Below are 18632 nucleotides of genomic sequence, written 5' to 3' on the forward strand. Positions count from 1 at the left end.
AATCGCTTGAACCTGGGAGGCAGAGGTTGCAGGAGCAGAGATTGTGCCACTGCACTCCAGACTGGGCAACAGAGCCAGACACCATCTCAAAAAAAGAGAGCAAAGCAAAGCAACACACAAAAAAAGAGAGCAAAGCAAAGCAACGCAACGCAACGCAACAGACAGAGGTGATGCCTACAACAGAGCAGAGGGCGTGCCCTTGCTCAGGCCTTCAGAAGTTCTTCACAACTCTGGAGCCAAACCCTTCACCTATGGGCCAAATGCAAGCTGCCCTTCTGCAAACCCTGAATTCGAAACACACCTTTCTCAGGAAGCTGAGACTCGTCAAAAAAGACATGACTGATGCCTCATCCCTCAGAGAAGGCGAGGCAGAGAGGCCCAGTTCTCTGGTACCACTGCAGGCTGGTGAGGAAAGGAGACATACAACAAGGGGACTGGTAACGTGGCCAAGTAAAGACAGACACCTGAGCCATGCAGTCAACAATGGCTTCCAGAGAGGAGGAGACTAGGAAGCTGGTGTGGAAGAACAGGAAATGTGAAAGCAAACTGAGAGCCGCCGAGGAAGAAGTGGAGGTGCCATCGTAAGAAGACTCCAAAGAGCTTTGGAAAGGAGAGAACGTTGTGTCAGCTTCTGGGGAAGGAAAAGAGAAAAGGGAAGAAATAGGCAAGAAGCGAACCCATAATCACTGGATTGAGAAGGAAAAGGGAGATCTGTGCTGAACGCATCCTGAGGGCTTTCCTAAGTCATATCATTCATCTCCATATTATTTATTCCTAAGTCGTATCATTTATCCAAAACTGGAGAGCTAAGATACTATGATGCCTTTTCAGAGAAGAGGGCAAGGTGGCTTAGAGGTCAGCTAAATTGCCCCAGGTTCACACAGCAAGGAAGGAGCAAACAGATTTTTAAACACAGGTCCTCCAGGTTTTAGGACTACCAGGTAAGATACAGGAGGCCCGGTTAAATTTGAATTTCAGATAAACAACAAATGCTTTTCTAGTATATACAGGTGCCATGCAACATGTGGGACATACGTATACTAAAAAAGAATTCATTGTTTATCTCTAATTGAAATAGAGTTGTGCATCCTGCATTTTTATTTGCTAACTGGTAACCCTAGTTGGTTTCCAAGTCACTTTCCGTTATTCCAAGTTTTGCCAAAGCACTCTAGGGTGGGAAAATCAGAAAGCAGTTAATGAATAAAATTGAAAGGAGGGGCTGGGTGCAGTGGCTCACACCTATAATCCCAGCACTTTTGGAGGCCGAGGCAGGCGGATCACGAGGTCAGGAGATCAAGACCAGCCTGGCCAACATGGTAAAATCCCGTCTCTACTTAAAAATACAAAAAATTAGCTGGGTGTGGTGGTACGCACCTGTAGTCCCAGCTACTTGGGAAGCCGAGGCAGGAGAATCGCTTCAACCCAGGAGGCAGAGGTTGCAGTAAGCCAGTGAGCCAAGACTGTGCCACTGCACTCCAGCCTGGGTGACAGAGTGAGACTCTGTCTCAAAAAAAAAAAAAAAGAAGGGAAAATTCACACAGCCTAATAGAGAATGCTAATCTGCAACGCATAAAACAAAGAAGCATAAAAACAGAAGCAGTAGAACCTACAGAAGAGAATTGGGGCAAGAATACACTGTACTTATAGAAAGCAGTAAACCCTACAGGTTTTCATTTGTGGCCTAACAAGCGAATCCCAGTCCCTTTACACATCACCGCCAGGCAGCAATCACCCAGAGCTGCAAGGCTCTGGGCCAAGTAAGAACCAACCACGGAAGGAATGACTGCCATTAGCACTAATCTTCCTCACCTGAAAAAGAGTTCAACGAGAAGGTGTAGACAAGGAGCAGAGAGGGAGGTGGCGAAACCAAAGGGCTCCCATAGTTTTGGCTAGAGCCTCTACAACTCTGGTGAACAGACAACAGCAAAAGTGGGAAGGGCATTCTTGAGCTCACTTTAACTTGTTTATTTACAATGCAAGCAGAGTCCCTCAATCAGATAAAATATCCTCCTTGCCCTTTCTTACCATCCCAAAAGTCAATACAACCAAAATATTAATAGTTGAGGGAAAAGCATGCTTCTCAACCTTCAGAAAGTCCCCAGGCTAAAGAGCAACCCAGAGACAACAAAGAAAAGAGGTCACTTGACGACTCCCTTGCAAACAGAGAAAACTACTGTGTCCCACAGACCACCCCGGCCCATAACCAGGGATTGTCCTTCCATCATTTGGGTACTGCAATCCTGCAAAGTCAGTCCATTTCAAAGACTGATGTTTTAGTTTCTGTTCTTTAAACCAGCAGCTAAGGAGAAGTGGCACTAGGGCGTTGGCCAACAAATTCCACCTTCTGGAACCCGTACTCCGACGAAAGAGGGTCAAAAGTCTCTATCAGAGAAGCCAGCTTTGACAGTCTTCTGTCTGCCAGTAGTTCTAAAGTCAGAAAACGTGTACTTTTGCAAAAAAACACAATGGAAAGAGCTCTGTAACTGACATACAGGGAAAAACAGATCTTTTAGGAAGTGTGTTTGACTCTTGCAGTCCTGTTACTTTTACACAGCCACACAGGCCAGTATAATCCTGGCTCACCAAACCCTCAGAAACCTGCTCAGTTCCCAGGCATCCCTGAGCACCAAAGAAACAAGGGCCCTGAGAAGCCAGGTTATGACGCTCCCCAGTCTGCAGTGCCAATCAACCGCCCCCACTCAGCTTTCAAGGGATTATTTTTCTATCATCATCTTATAGGATTATCTAGAGCAGGACTGATTTTGAAATGTATTTTGGAGGACAGTAGAAGGGGGTGAGGTGGGGAAATACTAATAATATTTAATATCATTTTTCTACAGGGATAACTCACACGTTACCCCAACACTTTCCTATATGTATCATCTCATTTGATCTTCATAACTGTGGGATGGGAGCAAGATTTCTGTTAACTCGACAGACTCTTATCAGGTAAGTAAACCAAGGCTCAAAGGCCCTAAATGCAATATAGCTTAGCTAGTAGGGTAGCCAGACCTCAGTTAAGGAGCACTTAAGTGTCCTGTAGGGCCTGTATGTCCTCTGCTGTGCCACACTCCTTCCACGTCATCCCACTGCCCAGCACCAACACTAAGGGAAGGGGGTGGGGCTGCCCAGGAAGCTGACTCTAAAACTGCAAATAATTTTACAGATACTTATGCAAACCATTGCACAGCAATAAAACTGCCAGTATCTGCAACTGCATGGATACTGTTTAATATTAGTAAAGGAACTAGGATAACCAAAGAATCCAGACACACAAAATACATTCTGTATAATTCCATTTATATGAAGTTCAAACAAACAAATCTATTAAATATACTGAGATAAGTCAGAACACGGTTAATTTTTTTGAAGAGTACTGACTGGAACAGAGCACACGAGAGTGTCAGGGGTGTTGACAGTTGTATGTATTCTAAGCAGGGTGGTGGTTACATTAGTGATTTCATTTTTAAATTCACTGAGCAGCCAGGTGTAGTGGCTTATGCCTATAATCCCAGCACTTTGGGAAGCTGAGGTGGGAGGATTGCTTGAGCCCAGGAGCTAGAGACTACCAGCCTAGGCAACACAGTGAAACTGTCTCTTTGAAAAAAAAAAAAAAAAAATCCAAGAAAAAAATAGCTGGGCATGGTGGTACACGCCTGTGGTCTCAACTATTCAGAAGGCTGAGGCAGAAAAATCACTTTGAGTCCAGGAGGCGAAGTTTGCAGTGAGCCAAGATCGCCCCACTGCACTCCAGCCTGGGGTGAAAAAGTGAGACTTTGTCTGAAACAAACAAACAAACAAACAAACAAATAAATACAATCAGCACTGATTGATACATTTGTGTATTCAATGTTTGTACACTTTACAATAAATATATTGTTCTCCACTGAAGAGTTTATGAAGAAGAAAAGTGAGCACTTCCCAAAATCAATTCCACAGATTTTATTGAACAGCTGTGTTAAGGTTATGGAAAACACAAATGACCCTTCAAATAGCAGGCTTTTTATGTGGTAGTCACCACGCAAGGCACCATCTGACTGCTGTGTTCAATCCCTGTTCTGCTGCTTACTGCGATCTTCAAGGGGCTGCTGGGACTCCCTGTGCCTCGTGTCTTTCATCAGTGACACGGAGATCACAAAGGGTTGTCCCGAGGAGTCAAAGAGTCCCTAAAGGTAAAGTGTTGAAAACTGTATCCAGACACACTGCAAGACTACCGTATGTGGCAACAGTTACAATGGAATAAGACAGATCATCCTACAGCTGATAAATGACAAAATACCTGCCTTCAAATAGTTTATTAAAAAGACACAAATACAATGACAGATACGATCCGCCATCACTGGGGAGGCAATGTCCTACGTCCCAAGTCTGTGGCTTGCATCACCAGGCTCAAAAAGGCAAAAGCTAAAGAACTTGCCACTGAACTGGGTTAAATGTACACTGTTGAGTTTTCTGTACCTAAAAATAGCTACAATAATACAAATTTTCCTTCAAAAAAAAAAAAAAAAAGACACAAATAGACATCTGCACTAAGTAGCCAGAGTGGATTTCCAAAAGGCAGAAATGCTCTTACTGTTCTCACTACCGCCCTTCCGTAATGAGCTCCTGAAGGGAACCCAGGAGTTGCCCAGCTGGGCACTGTTCTCCTCCCATCCTCATTTTTCTCTGGGCATTCAGGTTCTGCCTGAGTGTAGGAGGAGTGCCTTGTCCTACCATTACTCACCCCCTACTTCTTTTGGATTAACTTGGATTTATCCTTTAGATCTTGACTAAGAAATCTCCTCCTTCCAAAGCCTGCGCTCTCTGACTCTGCCTCCACTCCTGGACTGAATCAGGGCCCCACCGCCAATGCCACCAGCACAATCTCATCCCAGTTGTTATATACAGGCACACTGCCTGGTATAGAGCAGGCACTCATGTTTGTTTAAAAAAAAAAACAAAACCGCTTGTACTGTGCTAATCAGACTATTTTTAAGTAGATACCGTAACATAAACGCAAAGAAAGAAACTGATTCCAGGCTGGGATGAGGAGGGAGGAGGAGGAATCCATAAGGCTATGCCATGTGAAGAGGTGCCATCATCCTGGGGTATGCTGGACAGGATGCAGGGGTGGGACAGACCAAGGCCCAACTGGAGGAACACTGAGCCAGAAAGGGGAGCACAAACTGTCCCCCATGCACTGAAGGCACCCTTCTCTATTGTTTTTTCTTTTCCAAGACAGAGAGTTTGCTACCCTGGCAACACTCCCTTAGGCCCAGCATCCTGGGAATTTGCTGTGGCAATGGGGCAGCGCTGACTACCCTAATTGAATAGAACTGTATAAGAACCTCTAATAGGAAAATGTCCACAACAAGATGAAGGTAAAGCTGTCCCTGGGCTGTGCATGGTATCTCATCCTGTAATCCCGGGACTTTGGGAGGTCAAGGTGAAAGGATTGCTTGAGCCCAGGAGTTCAAGACTAACCTGGGCAACATGGCAAGACCCAGTCTCTACAAATAATAATAATAATAATAATGAGCCAGGAGTGGTGGCACACATCTGTAGTCCCAGCTGCTCCGGAAGCTGAGGTGCGAGGATCACTTGAGCTCAAGAGGTTGAGGCTGTAGTGAACTATGAAGGCACCACTGCACTGCAGCCTGGGTGACAGAGCAAGACCCTGTCTCAAAGAAAATCAACCAAACAAAAAGGCTTGTCCCTAAATTAATTTATGTGCCATCTTCCCACAGATTGTAGAAGCTCTGAGGTCAGACTTGGGCTCAAATCCCAGTCCCATCTGATAGCCATGGGACCTCAGGCAAGTGATACAACCTTTCTGGGCCTAAATTTGTTTTTGTTTGTTTGTTTGTTTGTTTGAGACAGTTTCACTCCTGTTGCCCAGGCTGGAGTGCAATGGTAAGATCTTGGTTCACCGCAACTTCCACCTCCCAGGTTCAAGCAATTCTCCTGCCTCAGCCTTCCGAGTAGCTGGCGTTATAGGCATGCGCCACCACACCCGGCTAATTTTCTGTATTTTTAGTAGAGACGGGGTTTCTCCACGTTGGTCAGGCTGGTCTCAAACTCTCAACCTCGGGTGATCCACCCGCCTCCCAAAGTGCTGAGATTAAAGGCGCGAGTCACCATGCCCAGCCAATCTGAGCCTAAATTTGTAGGCTTATAGCTATGGATAAATAGTAGTACTGATCATAGAACCATAGTGAGGATTAAATGAGAGGATATACGCAAACACCTTCCAATAGTGCCTATCCCATTGTAAGGACTACATAAACATTCGCTGTTACCACAGCAACACAAAAAGATTTGGAAGTGGGACAATGATGGTGAATAAAAATTCTATAAGGTTTCTTTTTCCTTCAAACCTTGTAAACTTCTTGTTTGCCTTGCCCCAAAAGAGGTCTGGCCTTAGCCCTTGACTTCCTGGAGGTAATTTCTAACCCTTTGGAATGTCATGCCTGATAAGAGTGTCTGTTTACCTGAGGGCCTTGGATCACACAGGAAAGCCTAACAGCGTGATTCAGCCTGAGCACTTTGGGCCATGTGATATCAGCACAGCCTTCTCAGGGCCTGGAGACTGAGACCTGCCCTGTGGATGGTCAACCACGTCTACGTGATGGAGTCCCCGAAAGAACTCTGCACCCCAAGGCTTGACCAAACTTCTCTGGTTGGCAACACTCCATGCGTACTGTCACACGTTGTTGCCAGGAAAGTAATACCATCCACACTCCATGGGGAGAGGACAAGTAGAAGCTCAAGTATGTTCCTGGACTCTGCCCTATATTCTTTGCCCCTTGACTAAATAAGCTGCACCTGTGAGTATAAAAATAAATAATTTAAAAAATGAAATTACAGTTTATTCCAAATGCTATCAAGGAAATTAAAAGCATACAACACATTTCGTTAAAAATAAAAAATAGAAAGTAACCAACATCTGTGAGGTGCTGGGGGGGAGGTATGGGAGAAAGTCTCTTCCCTCCTAGAGGACAAGCTCTCACCATGGGTTATCCGCCATCCAGCATCTCCACATCTGGGTGCTTACTGGCACCAAGCCCAGAGCTGGGCATAGGGCTAGGGCACTGCACATTTGCTGAGTGACAGAAAAGAACCATATATGGGACAGCTAACAGGCAGTACAAACTTAAGTTAAAACAAGACATCAACACTTTAGGTCCAAATTTATAACTTCAAGACCAGGACAGTGAGAAGCAGCTAGCTGCTTTTGTAGACCAGCGTAAGTCTTTCTTTAAAAAAAAGAAAAAACATATATATACATATATAAAAGTCACCAGGAATAGAGGTTTACCCAGGAGTAAAAAATAGATATTATTGTTTAATGAGTATAGCGTTTCCATTTGGGATGATGAAAAGTTCTGGAGATGGTTAATGGTGATGGCTGCAAAACATTGTGAACGTACTTAATGCCACTGAATTGTACACTTACAAATGGTTAAAATGGTGAATTATATGTTGTATATGTTTTTGCCACTAAAAAAAATCATGCAAAAAAAGTCACTAGTCCTCTTCTCTGGGTACCTAAGGTGTTTCTCAATATAAACTCCATACATGCAAGGTTCAAAGTGCATAAAACAGTTAATAAACTTTCCAAGTGACATGAACCCTTACCAGGTAGTGATTTGAACCTGAAGAAGTCTAACTCTACTGTATGGCGAATACACTTAAAACAGTACTTTGGTTAACAAAAAAAATTAAAATCACCTAGTCAGTCTTCTCCTCAAAGACTAGTGGGGCTACTAAATGAAGTAGAGACACTTCATTTAGTTTTGACTCAATAAATGTCTTTGTTTAGATACACTAAGGTCTAGTGAAGCGCTCCTACCCACAGAAAACATCTCTCAGTAGAATAAAAGTTATCATTTGAGTTGGCATATCAGGATAATTTTTTAAAAAGTCAAGCTCGCATAAAAATAATTTCATGAGTTGAAAAGCTTTCTATATGAAACACCAGGTATAATTATTTTACTCTCAAATCTGTTCCTTTCGGCCTAATACAATCTCAACAAGCAGACAGCACAAAAGACTCAAACTGTTCACTTATAAAAGCAACACGTGAAGTGTGTAACACAGGTAACTAGATTCCTAAGAGTTTTCTTTGGCTCACCCATAATCCCTGCTGCTTTCATTCTTTTACTCTCTTCCTTCCTCCTTTGGAAAACGTTTTGAATTATGACCTATGCCTGGCTGAACATCCCAACTCTGTTCTGCGGTACCAAGTGGCCTCATTTGATCCTCAGTGCCCTGAGAGGCCCTGGTGGCTATTACCCAGATCACTCTGGACACACACCTGGCACCACCAAGGCTGGATTGATTTGGAACAGATGCCTGGAAGATTAGCCCATCAATCAGCACTACTTTTGTAAAAAATTAGAATTCAAAATTGCCTATAAAATAGTACCTCTAATTTTACTGCAAGAAGTCTTTGTTTTCAGATAGTTTCAGATTAAAAACTTGAGAAATTCAGTCCATCCACCAATATTCCATGAAAGAAACATGGGTGGGCCCCAGAGTATAACAGAAATAGAGGGAACACCTCTATAAAAACACCTAGATAATTTCCATGTACTGACAGATGCAGACTATGAAATTAAAACATCAATGACATTTCTTTTCAATCATCATCACATAAAAACGAAAATTAAAAACAAACCAAGAGCCTCCCTGTGCCACCTCAGCATAAATTGCGCAACAGCTCTCCCCATCTCTACCCTACAAAATAAACTACAAGCTAATTAAACTGTGAATGAATGTAACACATTGTTTTCCTTAAAGATATTCACAGAGACAGATAAACTTCATTTTGGAACCTGGAGGGTAAAATTCCCCTCCCTGGGAACCCCCACAGGAGTCAGCCTAAGCTTCCCTTCCTGCATCCAAGTGTGTGTTGGGTTCTTCTGCAATGCACAGGCCCCAAGGCTGGAGAGAAAGACAGTTTCCCTCTGCTCTGTATTCCCTACAGCACCAGGCCAGGGCCAGGCTGAATGAAAGTCAAGTTCAATCCTCGCTATGCTACTAGGGGAGTCCTAACATTCCTTTTGGATATTTGTGAGTAGCACACAGTAAGCAGGTAGGCGGTTTTATAAGCACTTGATGGCTGAATCCTGCCTCTTTGAGGCTATGTTTATTATATGCCATTTTATGCCTTACAGAAGAAGCAAAGGCAGGGGCAGAGAGGGGAGAGCAGAAAATTTCCCAGCAAAAAACAAATGAGTATTGTAATGAACTGTAATCATTAAATTGTACTCCATGTCCAATCTAGGAACCAATAACTAAAGCGGAGGGTTAATTTTAAACAACCATCGATCACATTGTTAACCCTTTCTGTAAGAATACTTATCCCTAAAGAGAGAACCTACACAAAGTGACCTCTGCAATTTACTGGTATCATGGTTGGAATAAACTTCACAGCTGTAGATTTTACAGCCATAAAAGATGAGAAAATTTGACAGTCTTGGAGAAGCAGGAAGAATCTGCAAGTTAACACCACCACAAGATCCTGACAATTAAAAATATTTTCCAGAGGATTAGGTCCTCTGCCAAGAAAATTGCAACCACCACCAAGCAGGAACATACTGAGCCTATGAACATTTACTCTGCCAACTTTGACAATAATTCAATATACCTGAAGGCACCCATATTGTGACTGAAAACAAAAAGCAACACCTACCCACTAAGGAAAAAAGTATGCAAAGGGGACAGAAAAGACTGTTATTATTCCTTACTCAGCCTGACTGCAGTTCAGTAGCTTAGATTAGCATTTTGAAGTGTAAACACAATTATTTCTGCAAGGCATGATTTAAGGAAAACACACACACACACACACACACACACAAGTACACTGTGATGATACTTGTGTCTCTGCAAGATACAAGCAGACATCTATAAGAATTCAACAATCCCTCACCCTGTTTTCAGATGCTTCCCCTATCCCTGCTACAGGTCACCAGTATCTATTGGCATTAATGCATCCCCTGCAATAGGCCAGATTTGTTCCCCAGTGGGGCATTTCAATATTAAAGAGTCATAGAAAAACACCTGAAATGATCTGTCACCATCACCAAAACCAAGGCAGCAAATCTGAACACTTCCAACAGGGCTACTTTTTCCTCCGAGTCTTGTTCAGAAACACTTAGAAAGGAGAACCTGAAAAGACTTTGTCCCCTTTCAGATAAAATGTATCAGGAACACCCAGGTGTATGCTACAAGGTAGCCCATATCACCCAAAGCTAGAAGCCAAGGGCATGCTGATTGCAGTGATCCCCAAAGTATACACTGTATCCATTCACACATCTGGGCTGTTTATCAACTATGGTAAAGAAAAGTGCTTCTGTTGTGGCAGGGGAGTGGCTCCATGATGACAAGGTACAGGAGAGTGTTGGCACCTTCATCGCAGAAAGAAACAAGTACACACATACCCATGCCTCTGGAGCCAGCTCAACAAATTTCTGAGTGTTTCCTGCATGCCAAACACTGAGGAATGTGATGAACAAGGCAAATTCTGCCCCCAAAGAAATTTACACATGAACTGAGAAAGATTTCTGTAGTTGAGTGTCAGTGACAGAGGGGGTTCTATGGAACCACATAAGCAGGTGCATACCCCAGTGTGTGACTGACAAAGAGGAAGTATCAAGACATACCAGGAAGAGGTTCAGGTGGAGGAGGCAGTACAGTCTACTTCAATTGACAAGGTAGAAGGGAGGGGAGGAATACAGAAGAACATTTAAGGGCACAAGGGGTACCATTGAGGAGATAGAGGAAACCTACTGAAGTTCTGGGTGCTAGTAGTTGAAGGAGTGAAGTGAGAGCTTAGAGAATGCACACTGTCGCCTGGTGTGGTGGCTCATGCCTATAATCCCACTTTGGGAGGCTGAGGCGGGTGGATCACAAGCTCAGGAGTTCAAGACCAGCCTGGCCAAGATGGTGAAACCCCATCTCTACTAAAAATACAAAAATTAGCATGGCATACTGGCATGCACCAGTAATCCCAGCTACTCGGGAGGCTGAGGCAGAGAACTGTTTAAACCTGGGAGGTAGAGGTTGAAGTGAGCCAAGATTGCGCCACTGCACTCCAGCCTGGGTGACAGTGCAAGACTCCATCTCAAAAAAAAATAAACATAAAAAAATAAAATGCACACTGGGCTAAATGCATGTAAGGGGTGTGGCTATGAAGCAAGCAGGGCATTCCAATCATGCAGAGCCTGATGTTTGCCTGGATCCAAGGGCAATGGAGAGCCATTGAATATTTTTAAGCAAGCAATGGCTACCTCCGATTTTTGCCGTAGACCAGCCTCTCTGGTCCTGAACAAGAGTCACCACAAACCAGATACTGTGGATTCCCTAATGACTCTTCATCTCTAGCAAATAGGACAGCACTGTAAAAGACTGTCATGACCTTTAAAATTTCAGCTTTTGGCTGGGCACAGTAGTTCACACCTATAATCCCAGCACTTTGGGAGGCGGAGGCAGAGGCAGGTAGATCACTTTAGGCCAGGAGTTCGAGATCAGCCTGGACAACATGGTAAATACCACCTCCACTAAAAATACAAAAACTAGATGGGCATGGTGGTGCATGCCTGTAGTTCCAGCTACTGGAGAGTAGGGAGGCTTAGGCATGAGAATCAATTGAACTTGGGAGGCAGAGATTACAGTGAGCTGATCGCACCACTGCACTCCAGTCTGGGTAATAGAGTAACATTATCATGCCAAAAAAAAAAAAAAAATTAAATTAGATTTTTAAAAATTAAGTACAAATAGAGTATATGAAACCCATAGGAAATACTTACAAATGTGAAAAACTCTTAAATGCTGAAGAAATATGAGAATGGCCTCTTTAAGAAGACTTGTGTACAATTAGACCTAACTGTGAGGTCATGCTTTAAGTTGTCTGAAGTTGGGTGTTTCCAAAACAATCTAAGAAATACTTTTCTAAATGGGAGAAAAAAATAGACACCACACTCTCATCATCACATTTATAAGGGTACTTGTGTACAGTCAGACCTAACTGTGAGGTCATACTTTGCTCAAAGTTGTGTCTGAAGTTGGGTGTTTCCATAAGAATCTAAGAAATACTTTTCTAAATGGGGAAAAAAACAGAAAGACACCACACTCTCATCATTACATTTATAAGGGCAATGTCGATTTGTAGCTTCAGAGAGTCTGACAAAAGTCTTAAAAATTGAAAACAACATATTAGGCTTCCAGAGTAAATAATCTAAAATATACACCAACCATATGGCAGCTTTTCTTGGTTAATGAAACCATTACACTGTTGATGCTTAAAATAGCCAGGTTTTCTAATCATGCCAGACCAACGTGTTTTTCTATTATAACTTTAAAACACCTTGTACTTCTGTATTTCCCTAAACTTCTACAATGAAGGATTAATTTTACAGTCAGAAAGATACTTAAATACTGGTGATTTATTATAGGCCTTGATTTCCTAACCAAACACATACCAAAGGTCTGAAACTGCCTGGAAGAGGTACACACCCTAGAGAACCACCTGAGGCCCTGTTTATACACAGAGAATACCAGCAACTAGTTGAGAACTTTGAAGCCATCCAATTACTGCCCATAATTGCATTTCCTCACCTTCTCTAAGACCACCACCCCTAAGACCATCACCCCTTGATAATCCTCACTACACTGAATCAGATAATCCACAATCACAGTCTCACTCATAGGACAAGCCAACAGATCTGGTCTAACATACAAAAGCTACTCAAAAAGGTGACTATGCATTTATTTCTCTCAGTCCAAAAAAAGAAATTATGATCTGTAATCAGCAGCAGGGTTCCACTGCTGACTTAATGGGAAAAATCAAATAATCAGTCAAAATATTCTATTCCACCTTTAAGCACCAAATAAAATGGCCGAGGGCAGGCTATAACTCACAGGTGCATTGGGCACTTGTGGACATGACCGAAGGCTTCTTACAGTTGATTGTCTCCCACAGGTGATGTTTACTGCTATTATACAGATGCTGAGAACACAGGCCCATGAAACTAGTCCCTCATTAAATGGGTAGTTTGATCAGAATAGCTGCTTACATACCAAAAGAGACCATTGGTTAAGAGCTTCTATTAGCCTTTGGACTTGGCTTTAAAAAGGGCATACTGAGATATTACTATACACCCACTGACAACAGCAAATGCTGGTGAGCAATGGCAACTTTTTTTTTTGGAGAGAGTCTGGCTCCGGCTCTGTCACCCAGGCTAGAGTGCAGTAGCGCGATCTCAGCTCACTGCAACCTCCGCCTCCTGGGTTCAAGCAATTCTCCTGCCTCAGTCTCCAGAGTAGCCGGGATTACAAGCATGCATCACCACCCCCAACTAATTTTTTTTCTATTATTATTATTTTTTAAGTGGTTTTTGCCATATTAGCCAGGCTGTTCTCGAACTCTTGACCTCAGGTGATCCACCCACCCGGACCTCCTCAAAGTGCTGGGATTACGAGCGTGAGACACTACCGCCGGCCCCACAACAGCAACTCTTATTCATTGCTGGTGGGAATGAAAAATGGTGCAGCCACGTTGGAAGACAGTTTGGCAATTTCTTATAAAACTAAACATACTCTTATCATACAATTCAGCAATCATGCTCTTTGGTATTTACCCAAATGAACTGAAATCTTCTTTCCAGACAAAACCCTGCACATGATTATTTCCAGCAGCTTTATTCATAATTGCCAAAACATGGAAGCAACCAATATGACCTTCAGTAGGTGAATGGATAAATTATGATACATCGAAACAATGAAAAACTATTTAACTCTGAACAGAAACCAAGCCACAGGGGTTGGGGGACATGAAAGAAACTTAAATTCATTTACTAAGTGAAAAGGCTGCATATTGTATGATTCCAACTATATGAGATTCTGGGAAAGGCAAAGCTAAGGAGAGAGTAAAAAGATCAGTGGTTGCCAGGAGTTAACAGGGAGGGAAAGACGAACAGAGCGTGGAAGACTTCCAGGGCAGTGAAACTACTCCGTGTGACAATATAATGATGGACACATGTCCAAACCCATAGAATATACAGGACCAAATAAACTCTAGACTTAGGGTGATAATGATGTATCAGTGTAGGTTCACTGACTGTAACAAATGGACCACTCTGGTGTAAGATGCTGATGGTGTAGGAGGCTGTGCCTGTGTGAAGGCAGGGGTTATATGGGAAATCTCTGTACTTCATGTTCAGTTTTTACTGTGAAGATAAAAGGGCTCTAAAAAAATAAAGTCTATTAAAAAACAAAACAAGCGGAGGGTGGGGAAAGCCTGTCTTTTCCCCAGGGTGCAGCAGAAAGGCAATGTGCCTTCCTGAACATGCACAAGGAAAATGAAGGCCATAATCACCTTTAGTGCCCAAGAACATTAACATTAATATCATAATTAGAACTAAAAAGAGCCAGGAAGGCAAGTAACAGAATTATGGTACCATCTTCCCTTCAAATTAACTAAAATAGTTAAAAATCTAACGAGACCTTCACTTAATTGAGTATCTCAAACTTCCTAGACTGCTATTAGCAAGGGCAATGCTTAAGTCAGCAATGTCAGGGATTGTACAGCTTAACCTTGACATAAACTACTAAAGTGTTGTTTATGCGAATGAACTCTCTACATTCACAGATTCATTTCATGGAGTCACATACATCTCTCCTCCCAAATTACACACCTGAGAGGTCAAATGTACCCCCATAGAATCTGGATCCTAGGTCAGTTAACAAAACCTGCAAAACCTTGAGGGAATCTCTTTTCTGCATTTATCATTCAGCTCCTCAGTAACAACTGCCAAGTATTAGGAAACCAGGCAAAACACAAGCACTTTTTTATTTGTCTCCCTGAATATATTAGTCAGAGGTTAAAGAACTGAGAGGCTTCTGGTACTTGTGCGGTGTCACCTAAAACAATTTTAACTTTACTCATTAACACCACAGGACATTTCACAAAGTATATTTGGTTGGATGTCAGTTTTAGTTAAGGGTAAGTGCTAAGAAAAAAAGCCACCACCTTATACACACTTTGGGCCAAATACTTAGAAGGCCTCTGATCTTAAATACCAGGAATGAACACAACTGTCCTACAAAGCCAACGTGTTTGAGTGAGTACAATTTACAAACCTACTTCTAATATGGTCCAAGTGTCAAACAGATAACCCTTTCATAGTCTCTGCATCCCCCCCTCCCACCATTCCTCCCTCCCAAATAAACAAAACCAGCCTGAATTGCCCACTGTATGCAAAAGGCTATTTTGTTTCATGTAAGTTTTACCACTTTCCATGGCTCACAATCTCCAAGAAACTAACCCTCTCATTTACTAACCCAAACCTTAAATAAACTGCCTCCACCAACTTCCCTCTCTTCTTAACCCCTACTCAGCAAAGACATCTCTGTCAGCCAAGAAAGCTGCATAGGAGGCTTGGAAGTGGCAGCCTCTGCAAATTCCCCACTCCCACCCCGCCTTTCCACCAAAAGGGCACTTCAAGAACTTTATCATCTCACATGAAAGTTGCTCCAATTCCATTCTCCAAAATTGGATTTGAGCATGAGAAGCTTCTTTTTACAATCAACTGCTATTTAGGCTACTGATCACGAACTTTCAGTGGAAACTTGCTTTCTACACAAATTAAGAATGCCATCTAGCTCTCATGTATGAGCCAGCATTGGGGTGTATACACACACACACACAGGCTCCTCCACTGAAGGCTATTTCCTAGCACAAGGGGCATCCTAAACTTGCCCCATTTCCAGGGTGTGAACCTCCATCCCCAAATTCATCCCTTTGTCTTCATTTCAAAATTCAGCCTAATCAGCTATTTTGCAGCAGCTATGGCAATTTATCCCCTTGATTTCTTGACACTTCCTTCTCTGCTCCTGGCTGGGAAACTTTTGATTTGAATACAGTTGTCTGTGTGGGGATTCTGCATGTTAATGATGTGGCGAGCTGGCAGGGATGATAGGTGAGAGCACACAGTGTACTTTTTCTAGTTACGTTTCGCCTCATGGCTGCTATAGGGGCCTTTCTAAACGCCTGCCACACCAGGGGAGAGACCTACAGACCAAGCTTACCCTTTTCTGGGCAGCCTCCAGGGGCCAGGTAGAAACAAAACAGATGGCCTGTTTCTCCAGTAACTAGACTAAAAAGCGACATGCTCCTAACCACTCCACGAATGAAGCAAACACACGTACCTCCCTTGCTCAGCCAGGGAGTCACAATCGCTACCCTTCCCCTGGTTTCGGCCGCAGCCCTGTACAGGCCTGGATGCTGTAAACCGTCCACCCTCCCACCCCAAAGCAAAGAGCTTCCAATGGAGGTGGGAGCATTAGCGCCGTACCCGCCCTTCCCTCTCGATCCTGGCCAGAAAACTCCACTTCCCGGATTCCCGGCCACTCTCTCCCGCCCCCTCTCCGGGTGATCCAGCTAGAGCCGTCCTGATGCCAGCTTAGTGCCCAGCCCAGCTGCGAGCCCCCACACTCTGAGCCAGGCCCCAGGAAGAGATCCCAGCTTCCTCCCTCTCTCCCAGACTGGGGTTCCTCAGATTCTGGACGCACCCCTCAAGCATGCTAGGGTTGAAAAAAGTCCTACCCCGCCCCCCAGCCACGCCGCCAGCCTCCAAACCCAGCCCCTGAGGGGCCTCCTCCCAGAGGCCAAAAGGGACCACAAATGGTTGCCACAGCAGCCTTCCCTCGCACCGCGCAAGGGTCCCGAGTACCCCGAGGAGGGCAGACCCGCGTGGCCCTGAAGGGACACCTCCCTCTCCTCCGGAGGCCAGCAGGTCCCCGCAGGGAGTGTGCTCTCAGAGGGTCCTTGGGAATCTGGGGAAGCCTCGGGGTTGCCTGGATTCGGGTGCAGCCTCTCCCCGGGCGGGCGGAGGTCGGCGCTGCGGCGCGCCCCCGGGGGGCACTCACGATGGTCACGCTGGCTTTGCGCAGGTCGCGGTTCTCCTCCTGCAGTGCCTTGCACTTCAGTTTGTAGGTCTCCAGCTCTATCTTCAGCACCTTGTTCTCTTGCTGCAGCGAGGCCAGGCGGTTGGTGAGCTCCTCCAGGCGGAACGGCGAGATGACAATGCCCCCCGATTTCCCACTGCCGCCGCCTCCCCCGCCGCCACCGCCGCCGCCCGAGGTCGACGAGCAGGACGACTGCATGGCGGCCGAGCTGCTGCTGTTGCCCCCCGCCCCGTCCGTGTCGCTCTCGCTGGCGCTGTCCGCCATGGCCGCGGCGGGCTGGGGAAAGGAGGAGGAGGAGCAGCAGGGAGGCGGCGGCGGCGGCGAAGGCCGGGCTGCGAATGAGTGGGCGCCGGGCGAGCACAGGGGAGCGCCGAGCTGGGCGCCTGGCACCAGGGCGCAGACTCGGAGCGGCGGCGAGAGAAAGAGAGGGCGCTTCCCGCTGCCAAGGGACCTCCTCTGCCAGAGAACAGAGACCCCGCCCGGGCTCTGGCAGTATTGCACTGGGGCTCGCTCCAGCCGGGTCGGGCGCGCTCGCTAGGCCGCCCAGCAAAGCTGGCCGAAAGCTAGAGGACCCGCCCGCCGCCGCCTGGTGACCACGGGCAGGCTGGGAACGCGCAGGCACTGCGGGTGCGGGAAAGCCAAGGACTGCCCCCGCACCACCGGCTAGCCAGCCACACGTGTTCTAAGGGAGGGCCTCCGAGCCCCCTGATTTAAGCCCACGGCCGCCCAGCCTCTTCCGGGCTCGCGCCCGCGGGGAGAAAAAAGAAACCTAATGGCCCATCAGCCTCGCAGGTGTCCGGGACACGTGGAAAGGTCAGCCGGGCTCCGGCATCCATCCTCTCCCGTGTTGTGGCCCCATCTTCCGCCGACTGTGTGCGCGTGTCTCCCTCTATCTGTTTCACACATACACGCAGTTTTATATTCTCAAAAGCAAGGTGTTTTTTGACTGGGAAGGCTTGGATAAAGCTAAGAGAACAAAGTTCCTCTGTAAGAGGCCGAGTAGGGTGAAACAGCAGCCACAGGTTAACCTTGTTAAGAAAGAATGTGCAGGAGAGACACAACGCTCTCTAATAACCTCATAAACCACACTTCGCTCAATTGTTTAAACAAGGTGCAACTTTTTTTTCTTTTTCTTTTTGCATCTTGCAAACATTTCCAGCACATGTCACGCAGTAGGATTTGGACAGTAACATTTATCTAATGAAGAAAAAAAGGAAAACGAAACACTTTTAGTAGAAGATTGAAATACCTCTTTAAGTGCTACTTTTCCAAAGCAACTGCAGACATAACATTATGCTATACAAATAGTACTGACTGAGTGGGAATACAACATCACCCTTCTTTGCTATCCTCTTGCTCACTCCTAGAAAACTTTAGCATGTAAAAATAAAACAGTAATTACTCTAATGTGGTCTAATTCAGGGTTCTAGCTTTGCAGTTTAAGAAATTAAAAGTCAAAAACTTTTATTCTCCCGCCCTCTTCCCAAAGAAAGGCTTGCAGGAAATTGGCCCAGCAGGTGAGATGATTCTAAACACTTTGCCCTGTTGACACGAAACAGCTTTCACTTGTGTATAAAAAATTGGATAGTGAAACTGACCAGACTAGTTTTATTACCCAAGCTTAGTTAACATTAGAACAACACATGGAAACAGAGAATAGGGGAAAAAAGTGTAATTTTTTT

The 18632-nt window shown here is 44.9% G+C and overlaps 1 protein-coding gene across 1 annotated transcript in view; it reads right to left on the reverse strand.

The window, feature by feature from the left end:
• The window catches only part of CCDC6 (coiled-coil domain containing 6), a 117549-nt gene extending 100197 nt beyond the window's left edge, over nucleotides 1-17352 (reverse strand). The window contains exon 1 of the mRNA XM_012445758.2: nucleotides 16912-17352. Within this exon, the coding sequence (XP_012301181.1) occupies nucleotides 16912-17214 (303 nt within the window). The 5' untranslated portion in view covers nucleotides 17215-17352. The remainder of the gene's footprint in view (nucleotides 1-16911) is intronic.
• Between the last annotated feature and the right edge of the window lie 1280 nt (nucleotides 17353-18632).

The sequence above is a fragment of the Aotus nancymaae genome, unplaced genomic scaffold (genome assembly GCF_030222135.1).
Source record: "Aotus nancymaae isolate 86718 unplaced genomic scaffold, 86718_ANA_hifiasm-v0.15.2.pri h1tg000010l, whole genome shotgun sequence".
Taxonomy (NCBI): domain Eukaryota; kingdom Metazoa; phylum Chordata; class Mammalia; order Primates; family Aotidae; genus Aotus; species Aotus nancymaae.